Source organism: Pelophylax lessonae (genome assembly GCF_965119305.1).
Source record: "Pelophylax lessonae genome assembly, chromosome: 5".
Classification (NCBI taxonomy): domain Eukaryota; kingdom Metazoa; phylum Chordata; class Amphibia; order Anura; family Ranidae; genus Pelophylax; species Pelophylax lessonae.
The window spans coordinates 399601197-399614589 of record NC_138772.1 but is presented as its reverse complement, the minus strand read 5'-3'; the positions used below and the strand labels follow the sequence as shown (position 1 = coordinate 399614589).

The 13393-nt window shown below is 37.7% G+C and overlaps 1 protein-coding gene across 2 annotated transcripts in view; it reads right to left on the bottom strand.

The window, feature by feature from the left end:
• Nucleotides 1-13393, bottom strand: part of GATA6 (GATA binding protein 6) — a 36988-nt gene that overhangs the window by 19146 nt on the left and 4449 nt on the right. For both annotated transcript variants that reach the window (XM_082259401.1, XM_082259400.1), the window contains exon 3: nt 8578-8744. In XM_082259401.1, coding sequence (XP_082115527.1) covers nt 8578-8744 — 167 coding nt within the window. The remainder of the gene's footprint in view (nt 1-8577; nt 8745-13393) is intronic.

Sequence of the window (13393 nt, the reverse complement as noted above, 5' to 3'; positions counted from 1 at the left end):
AATGGCGGCAACTCTGCTCGCGATCCGAAACTCCTAGATGTAAATGGAGCTTTAAGGTTTGGAAACATGATCAGGGTTTCAGGTGCAAAAAAATGTTACAGGTTCAGTGCATAGCTATGGCACTGGTCCAAATATTCCATGATGAAACATTTAACTACTGTTCTAGGAAAGAGTCTGGTCTTTGGTCTAATTGTAAACAGGTACGAATTCTACATACGTATGTAATGTTAAAAAAAAATAGCTGCAAAGAGATATAAAAGCTGGCATCATTAATTAATAATACAATTTTACAGAACTAGGATTAGCCATTCTACAACTGGAGGACAAATGCCAATCAGTTGGTATAACTAAATCTGGCAAATTTCTAAATATGCACATATTTTTCAGATCTGCATAGGAGTTTAGCAATCCAGAAGATCATGAACTGTAAACGTCATGATTCTGTTGCCATAGATAATAAGTAGTTCCAGGAAAATCCCACATTCTGGGTGCCTTGTTTCCTAAGTAGTTAACCTACCACCAGTGCCTGAGCATACCCTAAGCTCTCTGAATTGTGCTGGGAGTAGCAATTTGTTTTTACCTTTTTAGTACTGGTTCACAAATATGCGATGCGGGAACCCTGCGAATCCACTGCGCGTTCCCTCATCGCATTCATATCGCAGGCAGCTCACACTGCCATATGTGAATTGCTGGGGGTGGCAATACAAAGTTAACAACACCCCCAGATCAGTTTGCATTTCGCAGTGCGAATTGTCAGGTCGGACTTGAATCGGATCGTATAGGTGTGAACCACCATGCCATCCGATTCTGCTGCGGACCCAAAAAAGGGTCCTGTGCGTGTTCGCACCAGCTTCTCTCCCTGATTCTCCACCTCTGAGCTGCAGAATCTGGAATGGAGATATTTCAGAGTAACGGCTGTGAGATCTTCAGATCTCACTTTCGTACAATGGCCGTTTGTGATAGAAAGGTCATGTACTGTGATGAGAAGAGAAGAACATGTTCTCTGCTCTTCATCTCAGCTACATAAAACGGTATTAACCAGAGATAAGTAGTTTCATAAATGGACACCTATGTGAATAATTTAGAGTAAATATAAAGCCTCTCACTGCTGCTACATGCAAATACCCAAACAAATATAACATAATTCATAAAAAACACAATATGCTAAATAAAGTGCATTGTAAGTGCCCGTTCACATACGAGCGACGCTACTTCCCGGGGCGACCTCCGAGATCGCGGTGCGAGCAGCGCGCCGCGACCTCGGAGCGACCGCCACGGACTTCATATCATTGAAGTCTATGGCGGTCGCCTCCTGGTCGCCCCAAAGAAGCTCCGGACCCTTTTTCTAAGTCGGAGCGACTTGTGTCGCTCCTATTAGAACGGGTCCGCAGCTTCCCTATGGAAGGCGACCTGTGAGGCGACCAGGTCGCCTCACAGGTCGCCTTAGTGTGAACGGGGACTTAAAGGCATTTTAATTAACATATTATGTTTTTTTTTTTATTTATTTTTTTATTTATGTCTAAAAAAATAATAATAATATAATTCTATGTAGCAACCGCACGTAATTATTGCATATTTTTCATGATATTGCTGTTGTGTGTAAACTAGCTTTTACTGGAAACCTGTCACCAGGACAAAAGAGCTTGGACATGCAGCAGTTAGATAATACAAGTGTCTGCCCTGCCGGCTAGTGCTATAGAAAATTATTACTACAATACAAAATTTACTGTATATTATTATTATTTCAGGTACTTATATAGTGCTGTCAATTTACGCAGCGCTTTACATATACATTACACATTCGCATCAGTCCCTGACCTCAAGGAGCTTACAACCTAAGGTCCCTAACTCACATACATACATAGTAGGGCCAATTTTTATACAGGATCCAATTAACCTACCAGCATGTCTTTGGAGGAGTGTGGGAGGAAACCGGAGTACCCGGAGGAAACCCACGCAGGCACAGGGAGAACATGCAAACTCCAGGCAGGTAGTGTGGTGATTGGGATTTGAACCAGCGACCCTCTTGCTGCTAGGTGAAAGTGCTAACCACTACACCACTGTTGCACCCATAAACTGGGAAGCACTTCATCAAAGCCGATTAACTAAATGTAAGAGTGATTCTGCTGCGGACCCAAAAAAGGGTCCTGTGCGAGTTGTGTCTGAATCAGATTGTATGACTGAATTCGCATCGCACACACATTGCATGTGATTCGCATAGCAATGCGCTCCGAATCACATGCAATGTCTTTCATCGCTATAGTGTGAATCGGGACTAAAAAGAGAAGTATGGTAAAGCTTTTTTTGGCAATACTTCTCTTCTCAGTCACAGGAGTGCACTTTCTTCTGCTCTACTGTGACCCAGAATCAGTTGACAGCAGGCTAAAGCTGCTGTTGGCTGACATTACAAAGCCACTGCAGGCTCTGGAAGAATCCCGACCATATTGTCAGGATCCACCCAGATGACTGATCGGCTGCTGGCTCGGCCTCTCAGCACGCCGCTAAGAGCCTGAACCAGCTGCTCCTTCCCCCTCCCCAGCCTGGCACTTCAGTGAGCTCTGCAGGGGCAGAGCAGAGAGCAGGTGACACAGTCTGCTCTGGGATGACTGTGAATTGAGCAATCATTGGTCATGTAATCTCTCAGTTCTCGGGCTTAGAGGCGGCAGGAGACAGCTGCAGCATCAGACAGATGCTTCACCAGGGAGATGAGTATGAATGTTTTTTTTTTTTTTTTTAAACCACAAACTTTTCCTTTAAGAGCCGGTTCACACTACTCCGACTTGTCAGGCAACTTGGTCGTCTGACAAGTAGTGCTCCATGCTGTGCAATGAAACCGTTCTAATCAGAGCGACTCAAGTCGCTCTGACTTAGAAAAATGTTCCTGCACTATTTTTGGGTGAAGTCAGAGTGACTTGCATTGACTTCTATTATGAGAAGTCGTTTGCAAGCCGCGATGAAGTCGTGCTGCATGGGCGACTTCAAAGTCACCCGAAGTCGGGCAACTTTGAGTCGGAGTAGTGTGAACCGGCTCTAAGCCTCTAAGACACATCCACTAAACAATTGATTAAGACCCCGTTCACACTGGGGCGACGCTACTTGCCGGGGCGACCTCACAGGTCACGGTGTGCAGCTCGCACCGCGACCTCGGAGCGGCCGGCCCGGACTTCATGTCATTGAAGTCAATGCAGGTCGCTCCAGGTCGCCCCAAAGAAGCTCCGGACCCTTTTTCTAAGTCGGAGCGACTTGTGTCGCTCCTATTAGAACGGGTCCACAGCTACTCTATGGCAGGCGACCTACGGCGACCTGTCAGGCGACCAGGTCGCCTGACAGGTCGCCCCAGTGTGAACGGAGTCTTAAGATTTCAGTAATTTCAAAACTTCTGATTATTTAGAAATATTAGCTGTAAATCTTAGAAATGAAGTGAATTCACTTAAAAACTATTTACCTAATGCAATCCCCCAGATTTAATAGATTAAAGTGTAAAGTGGTAGTAAACTTTCCGTTTTTATTTTTACCTACAGGTAAGTTTATCATAAAGCTTACCTGTAGGTAAATGAATATCTGCTAAACGTGCAATGATTAGGAGATATTCTACTGAACAGCAGCAAGTGATGTCAGGGGCGCATGCTCTTTGAAGGAACGGCATACCCGTGCCATTCCTTCAGAGCTCTGTGCCACGGCGGGAGTGACGTTATCGCTACTCGGCCATTCAAGTGCTCACAGCCCGCGAACCGGGAAGGAAGACCTGGCGAAGATTGAAACCTCTGCAGCAGTGACAGTGCACCGCTGGAGGCCTTCCTTTCAAGGTAAATCCTTTATAATGTGCTAGTATGCACTCCACTCCATACTAGCACATCATGACTTAACCTTACAGGGAACGTTTTTGTTTTTTTTGTACAATGCTTACTACGGCTTTAAGTTACTCTTTGAGCAGAGGCTGTTCACTTAGCAAAGTGTAAGTTCACTTTGAAAGGTGAATGATAGTAAAAAAGAGACAAACCTGGGCTGACGGATGTTCTAACACTTCTCTACTAAATGATTGCTGCCCTTAGGATTTGCCCTAAGTTTTTGAGCAGATCATCCCTCACTTCCTATTCTTCCTAATAAATCAACCCCAAGCCACAAAACATTGTAATCATGCTTCAATAGCCTTTTATACGTAGTAGAGCACAATGACCTGATCTGACTTATAGATGAATTGTTCCCACTGTTGGCATATTCCAGCCTAATAGCAAAAAACTACTGTCTATGCAAAATGGGGGCTAGCAGGGTGAACTATAGCTATTAGAATTCTAGAAATTTGCTATATTGCAGTTTAGGAGTAAAGCTTGCCACACACCAAACAATCTGATTGTATGATTTCTGTACAATCTCATTTTAGATTTAAAAAAAATAAGTAATAGGAGGACACACCTAAATGACCTATTTAATTTGTATCAAATCAGGCAGGTCCTTGCATTGTTAATAGTTGATGGAAGATCTAAAGAAGATTGTACAATGAGATTGTATACCATATGGTCACCTTTAAGGCTACATGTACATGGCCATAAGAATTTTACTCATCATATACACGTCGTTTTTCTGGCACAAAAGTTCCTGTGTAAATGATTAGTGTATGAGTGTTTAAATACATAAGGACACGTAGGCGTTTAAATGCGTAAACTTCTAATTCTATATTCTCCTGCTCCCAGAATGCATATTTTGCATCTGTGTTTATATTTGTTATTGGGACTTTTGGTTTATTGATTGTTTAGTGCATAGCAGCTTTCCATTATTATTTTATACAGTTGCGCTGAATTTTTTATTTTTTATTTATTATTATTTGTATGTTTACACATATACATGTGTTTATATGCATATGTGAGTGAATTGCAGGACCTCAGATGCAGATACGTGGATTTGTGGTTACAGATCTGAGCGCAGCACATGTTTCAGCGCCTGTTTAAATGTCCCTGTCAAAAACTAGATGGCCTCTTTCACATATACGGTCTGTTCAGTTCATCAGTTCAGTCACGTCAAAATGTATCAGTTTTTCATCCGTTTTTTTTTTTTTACATCCACTACCAATGCAAAAACGGATGAAAAACGGACCGATTGTCCATTTACATCAGTTTTTCGTCCGATCCGGTTTTTTTTAACGGAAGAAAAATAGGGCTTTCATCCGTTCAAAAAAACGGATATTGACGGAAGCGGATGAAAACAGATGTAAATGGATGATCATCCGTTGTCATCCATTTTTCCATAGGAATTTATTGATGTCTGTTTTTCATCCGTAAATGGATGAATGAAAAACGGACAAACGATCCGTATGTGTGAAAGGGGCCTACCACTGCGTTCAGGTATCCAAAAAAATCCAGGTATTCTACATCCATAAACCAAAAATGCTCTGAAATATGTTTTTTTTTGTTTTTTTATGGCCGTGCACATGTACACTTATGCCTAGTACACATGATGAGAAAATCGGACACAAAATACAGAGTGATTGTTTTATAATCTGATCGTTAATACACATCGTTTGAGAGACAAACATGAAAGTCCATGCGAAAATATTCGAAGGAACAAGCATGAAGGTTCGCATTATAACAGAACGAATGATTTTCGTATAATTAGTATGGTATTTGTATGAATAAAAGCATATCAAGACCGCGCATGCTCCTAAATGAGAGAATACATTACTATACAACACAATACAATACATCACTTCCGAAGTTGAATTTTTGTAACTTTAGCAACCTATTGGGTTTCAATATGAGACTAGCATGCAAAAAAAAATGAACAATTATTCGTCTGATATTCTTATCGTGTGTACGAGGCTTTAGGCTTTTACAAGCTTTTTTATTTACGGATCTGAACGCAACTGCATTGTTTTTAATGGAGACATGCACACAGGTGTGTAGACATGCCCTGCGTTCAGATCCTTAACACAAAATCCCAAAAATCTCTGTCTGAGGACATGCATGTGCATTCTGATGTTAAAAAAGACAAAAGGACAATTTTAACCATATAACGCATCAAAAACGCATATATTAAGCATATAACGCATCAAAAAGCAAGTATGAAGGAACTTATAAAAAGTTTGTCCACATACCTCGGGTATAGGTGTTGACTTAATCCCTATACTTGAATGTTAACAAGAAAAACTGTCTATATTTGGGACTTTATAGCAACCAATTAAGATTAAATGTAATCCAAACAAATATATAGTATAAAATATAATATCAAATGTTATATTATATATTTTTTTGGATTACATTTAATATTAATTGGTTGCCATAAAATCCCAAATATAGAGGGTTTCTCTTGTTAACAAGTATGAAGGAACTTTTGCATTAGTAAAATTTTTATGGCCTTGTGAATGTAAAGTTAATAATATGAGGAAAAATCTGAGCAATCTATAAAGCCCCGTACATACGTACCGATCGTCGGCCGACCAATCAGCCGTCTTTTGTCCCCGGACTGTCCTGTCCGCTAAAAAGTGCAAAAGACTGCACACAAATTTTGTCCGCTGACTGCAGAAGTGATGTCATGTGATGGTTAACTTTCCCTGTGTTTTTTTTTTCTGAGCATGCCCAGTCTTGCAAATCTGATGTCTGTCGGCCGAAATCTGTACTGACTGGCGAACAATCGGCCGTTCTGGTGTCGGCATACAAAAATCTTAATGCTTGCACGACAGATTCTGTTCGGCCGAAAGTGCGCTGTCGGAAGCATCATACTAACAAGCCGCAAATCGGCCGATCGGTTGTCGGCCGAATATTTTCGGCCGACAATCTGCACGTGTGTACGGGCCTTTAGTATCAAAGCAGGCAGACTCCTATACTATATAGTTAATGGTGGATTGTACAATCAGTTTGTATAGTGGGGTTGAGTTCATAAAGCTGGAGAGTGCAAAATCTGGTGCAGCTGTTCGAGGTAACCAATCAGCTTCTAGATTTAGCTCATAAAACGCTCATCTCTGAAGTCTCAAAACGCCCAACAAGCAAAATCCCATTCATTTCAATGGCCCCTGTTCACATCTGAGCGTTTTGTCGCCTGAAGCAAAACCCCTGAAGCTCAAAAAAGTACTTGAGCTTATTTTTTGACAGATTACAAGTGTTTTTGTTGGATGTCATTGCCTGCCTCCAAACACCTGCAAAAAACACATGAAAAACAACTAAAAAACGCAAAAAAAAAAAAAAACGCCTGAAAATGATACGCTTTGGTGTGAATGAAGCCTTAGCCCTCGTTCACATCAACACAGTTCATCTGAACACGATTTCAAAGTTGAATTTCAGGCCGACTTCAGGGGTGACTTGTAAGACATCTGGGTGGGTTCATGCACAGATGTCTATTGAAATCGCCCCGAAGTTGCCAAAAGTAATGCAGGAACTACTCTTGGAAATCAGAAAGTTGGGCGTCGCACCGATTGGGATGCTCCCATTGCAGGTAATAAGCTGCGATTTGACCTTTTAAATCACACGTCAAATCGCGCAGATGTGAGCCAGGGCTTATTATCAAAGCTTAATTGAGCAACACTCAAAAAAAAAACCACTCAAAAAAATGCCAAGGACTAGACATAAGGACGTGGCTGATTGAGATGAAATTAAGGTGTTAGCAGCTCAAGTCACAACTTCCAAAAATTAAACAAGTTATATTATAGGGTTGATTTACTAAAGGCAAAAAAGCTGTTTTCTTTGCAAGAGAATTTGCCTCCTGAGCTCATTGAATATGGGGAAATTTCACTTTGCAAATAATACCCAATCAAGTACAAGAAAATAAAGAAACTGTATTTTTAAATGGATGATGGGTGTTGGGAGAGCTTCACCTTATTCGCTAGACTCTGGGGAAAATTCCCTTGCCAGGTGAAAACTTTATTTGCCATTTCTGCACTGACCCACAATATTTCCCTAACCACTGACTGATTCCAGTCCTGGCTCCTGCACAAGGCATTTCAGATCTTATAAACCCAATAATTACAAAATGCTACATGCTTGTAGATTTGACCTTTTAAATCACACGTCAAATCGCGCAGATGTGAGCGGGGGCTTATTATCAAAGCTTACTTGAACAACACTCAAAAAAATGATATTCCTATTTTCATCTGTTTTTTTTTTTTTTTTGGAAATTCAATAAAAATATATTGATTGAGAAAAAAATGATATGTTGGATTTAATTAACTTTTTTATGTCAACAAGTTGCGCCATTGAGTTGCACCAGTTGAAATAGACCATTTTACTTAAATTCAACATAACCCAGTTATGTGCAACTTGTTCACATAAAAAAGTTAATTAAATCCAACATATCATTTTTTTTTTTTTTGAGTAAAGCTGAAGTTAGAAGCTGATTGGTTACTATGCAGAGCTGTACAATATTCGGAGTGCACCAGTTTTTCCAAATCCCCCCCAACTGTGTGATCAGCCTAAATAGTAATGTCTTTATAGATGCTGTATTAGGTAGAAATGGTTTAATAGCTAAGAAAAGAAAGTGACACCTGATTTAGAATAGTTCTATAATGTCTATATTAGTGTGGTCATACATAACAGATGCTTTGTCTTATATAAGAGATGAAGCAGCAGTAAACACCCCTCCCGGGTCACTTACCACCCTCTTCTGCTGTTTGATAAGCGGTCGGCTCAGGCCATTCATCTTGCTGTACAGACCGCATGCATTGCACAGATAGTGACCGGTGCCGTCCCGTCTCCATAGAGGGGTCTGCACTGAGCCGCAGTTCACACACTCTCTGCTCTCCGGGAGCTCCTCCAGGACATCTGTGGGCAACAGACACAGCGATCAGTTCCGATCTCCTACACATGTACGATCCATCACTATATGGAAACCTTTACAAAGGATTTCCACTCTAATAAATACAAGACTCCTAATCATTTCTTTTTTAAAAATGGAGCAAAAGTGGAATCAGTGAAGAGCTATTTTTAATATTTATACTATAGCTAAAACTGTACATAAAATAACATCACATTGTAAAAGAAAATCAGAAAACAAAAAACAAAATCAGAAAAAGAGAAAAAGTGATGCGGTGAGCTCCTCCACTCCTGGACACTTTTCTGTGCTGTATAGTAGAACAACTTTCACATTTCTTCCTTCACTCTACTATATTCTTAATTCTTCCACAGATAGAAAATCAATCTTATTGCATTACATTTCTAGTTTGAATTAAACATTTAGACCTCTGAACACCACAATCCGCAGTGTTTAGTTGGCTGCGGTGGGACCACAAGTCCCAGCAATTCAGTATGCCAAGGACTAGACATAAGGACGTGGCTGATTGAGATGAAATTAAGGTGTTGGCACAACTTCCAAAAATTAAACAAGTTATAGGGTTGATTTACTAAAAGCAAATAAGCATTTTTCTTTACAAGAGAATTTGCCTCCTGAGCTCAGTGAATATGGGGAAATTTCACTTTGCAAATAATACCCAATCAAGTACAAGAAAATTAAGAAACTGTATTTTTGATTGGATGATGGGTCTTAGGAGAGCTTCACCTTATTTGCTAAACTGTGGGGAAAATTCATTTGCCAAGTGAAAACGTTATTTGCCATTTCTTCACTGACCCACGATATTTCCCTAACCACTAATTACTGACTGATTCCAATCCCGGCTCCTGCACAAGGCATTTCAGATCTTATAAACCCAATAATTACAAAATGCTACATGCTTGTAGATATGTTACAGCTGTCAGCCCTAGGAGAACAGATTTGATAACTCTTGTAATAAATACACATTGCAATCTGCATTTATAATAAAGGACATGTCATCAACATTTTATAATATATTTTTGGAATCATCATCTTTAAATTATCTAAATACAATAACTTTGACCGTAGCAGAATGTGACACTGAGTTAGAAAAACTGCTAGAATGAGTAAAAACAGTATAACGTTGTAAAAACTGTAGTAATACTAGTGGTGGTAGTAGTATCTACAGTAATCTGTTATATATAAATATTATCATTTACAGTAAATATTAGATTTGGTGATTTAGTACAAATGATTTTGATTAAAAAAAATTAACAAAAAACAATCTATATTATTATTTTTTTCTTAAACCATTAAATAAAAGCACATTAGGATTTAGAGCCAGTAATATATAACATAATAATAATAATAATAATAATAATAATAATAATAATAATAATAACAATAATAATAATATCCTAACCTTAAACGCAATGAGAGAAAATTTAGTATAGGAAAGTCTCTAATATTCCAGGAAATGGCAATGTTACAAAACAGAAGTTAATTTTTAGAACACTGATAGCAGGGACAGAGCTTTTTTTTTTTTTTTTCTTTCTTTTTTTTTTAATTTAGCAATCCATAAAACTCTGACATTTCAAGGACGTTAGAGTTAAACAGCAATCCGTCAGACCCTGGATGAGTCCCTGTTATATTGCACAATTTAGAGCAATGAGTAATAGGTGGAAATAACCCCAGTTAAGGTTTAAACTCTGCAGACGTTTGACCTTTTAGGCCGAAATAAAGAGAAAAGAAATTCTCTTTCAAAAAATAACATTTTGCTATTGTACAGGTGACTAATGGCAAGATTTTAGGAGCTTGCTAGATTTTTATAAATGTTTATGACTGTTCTTCAACCCCAATATTTCATTATATTGTTTAATTATAAATTTGATTTTTTTTTTTCTTTTGTGTGTTTTTCCTGTTTGGATTTGTTATGTTTAAAATTCAATAAAAATGATTGAACTAAGAATAAATGTTTAATGTACCATGATTTATAAAAAAATAAATAAAATAAAAATAAATGAATTCGCAAAATAATAATAATAATACAAAAATTAACATCAAAACCAACAATATGTTTTGGCTCTGCTGAAAAACGAAATGCCTATAGAAATTTGTTGAAGTAAAAAAATAGATTACATTAAGAATCACTGGTCCGAATTTAAATATACACTATTAGGTAGCCCAGAAACAAACGATATATATATATATATATATATATATATATATATATATATATTTTTTTTTTTTTTTTTTAATTTCATTTTATCTTATTACTTTTTTTCCAGTGTTTCTTTAAAAGGTGACATAGATTATCTGAGTATATATATATATACATATATATATATATATATATATATATATATATTTTTTTTTTTTTTTTTTTTGGGGGGGTATTAGACAGCTAGGTTAAGTAACGAATAAAAATATTTTGTTTTACTTTTGACTGCTCCTTGATCTTCAATGACTGTAAAGAATATTATCGTAGGAATTTTATGATAAACAGACTGTCAGGGGTTTAACAAATGTATAATCTCTGGAAGGGACGATCTACTCTGCAATGTTTACAAGCTGTGAGGATACTGAAACAGGACAATGCAGATTCTTCATTGTATACATTTCACAGCATGACACAGGGTTAGTGCCCTCTGCTCTGCCATAACACACACAGGGTTAGTGCCCTCTCCTCTGCCATAACACATGGAGTACCTACCACCTGATGGATGGTGGCCAGCACTCCTATCTAATACATCTCCGTTTTATGGAATCCCGAATCAGTCACTCATTTGATATCACAATATAAAATTGGATAATCTTCACATTGTGGTCAAACAATATAACCAATCACTAGGCTACCAACAAAATGACTTTTTAACCCACCAATTAGATCTAGGCTACATTCACATGGCTGTAAACATTGATGGTTTAGTTCCTGTGTGTGATGATACTTGATCAGAAAATGAGTAAAAATGTTTTTTTTTTTCTGTTTTTTGTTCTTATTTTTTTTTAATCCACAAATGCCTGGTATGTGTATCTATCCTCAAGTTCAGATTTTTTTGATTTTCTGTTAGGGATCTGAACATAGTGCATCTTTAGCACCTGTGTGAATGTATCAATTAAAAACCAAACAGCTGTGGTCAAATGCGTAAATAAAAAATGCTCATAAATGTTTTTTTTTTTTTTTTTTTTAACAGCTATGTGAATGAGGCGTAATTAATATAAATAACAAATTACCTAAAAGAAAAAAAATACAAAAAAAAAAAAAAAACAGAAAAACAAATTCAAATGCAAGATGTAGAGGAGGGGATTCAAAATATTGTGAAAAAAATACATCTAGACTGAGGCTCGATTCACAAAGTTTCAACACAGTAATAATTGTGTTTATTTTAGCCATGTAACTACCATTTCCATATTTCACTGGATCTAACCGAAAATAACTGTCACTTTAAAAAAAATCTCCTTATTCATGGTGTAAAGCCCTGCACAAACTGTTGGTGCTATAGTAATCCTGTATAAAAATAATAATTATAATAATAATAATAATAATAATAATATTAATATTAATAATAATATCCTAATATGTTAGCTTTGTGAATTGAGCCTCTGTTCAAAATATATTCTAGAATACCAGAAAATATAACAGATCAACCATATGAAATTTCTTTGAGTGTGTATTATGTCACAGCACAGGTCAGACTATGATCTTATCAACATAGATGTATGGCAATTGGTCTCTCAGATTAAAGTTCTTCATCATATCTATGTACTGTTATATATATAGAGTTCCATGGTGCATTGCCACGTGTGGATGAACCCCATAGGACAAGTTGTATGATTTCATACAAGTCATTCAGTATGAGTCCACAGATTACCGTGTACACACGACTATGTCATCGATCAAAGGGTATTATCTCACAGATAAACCTGGGAATTATCGCAAAGATCGAGTATACTGCCTCCCAGGAGTACCTTTATCAGATTGATGGTTGCTGCCATATTAAAAATAGCTGCAGTTAGTTTGATCTCAGTGTCAGGGATCCTTGTGGTGACTAATAAAGGGTATATGAGTAAAGGATTGTCATGAGCAGACACAGTAGTGAGACAGTCTCCATCTGGGATGTCACTACTGTCATCTGGGGAGAGAGCATACATGGGCCTGCCAGGGCATAGCAGTCAGATCAGGAGGGTCCTGCCACAAGTATACATATATTTTTGAGTATATCTGGCTGGAGGATGTGGGCAGCTATAGGTATTCAGAGTCCTGCTGCAATAAGGAAACCAAACATTGATTGGCCATATAGGAATGTTTATGAAATACGCATCCACCCATACTACATTGGATGGCAATTATCACAGATCAGTATCCTGCCCAGCTAATGACAGCTCATTTACCTCTAGTTTAGATTAATGTTAAATATCAAGCTAATAAAAATTATTAAAAAAAAATGTTTCGCCTGAATCTGATTGGATGGAGGACATTAAGGAATAACCTGCAAATGACTTTTTTTAGTAAATCATCCTCAAACAATAAATCTAATGAGGGATTTCCATTTTACTCGCAAATTTCCTTTAATTCGATTGCGTGTTTGAAAGTAATAAAGCCCGATATGACTTTATTATGTGTATCAAGGTAACAAAGCCAGAAATCACAACTTTGGTAATT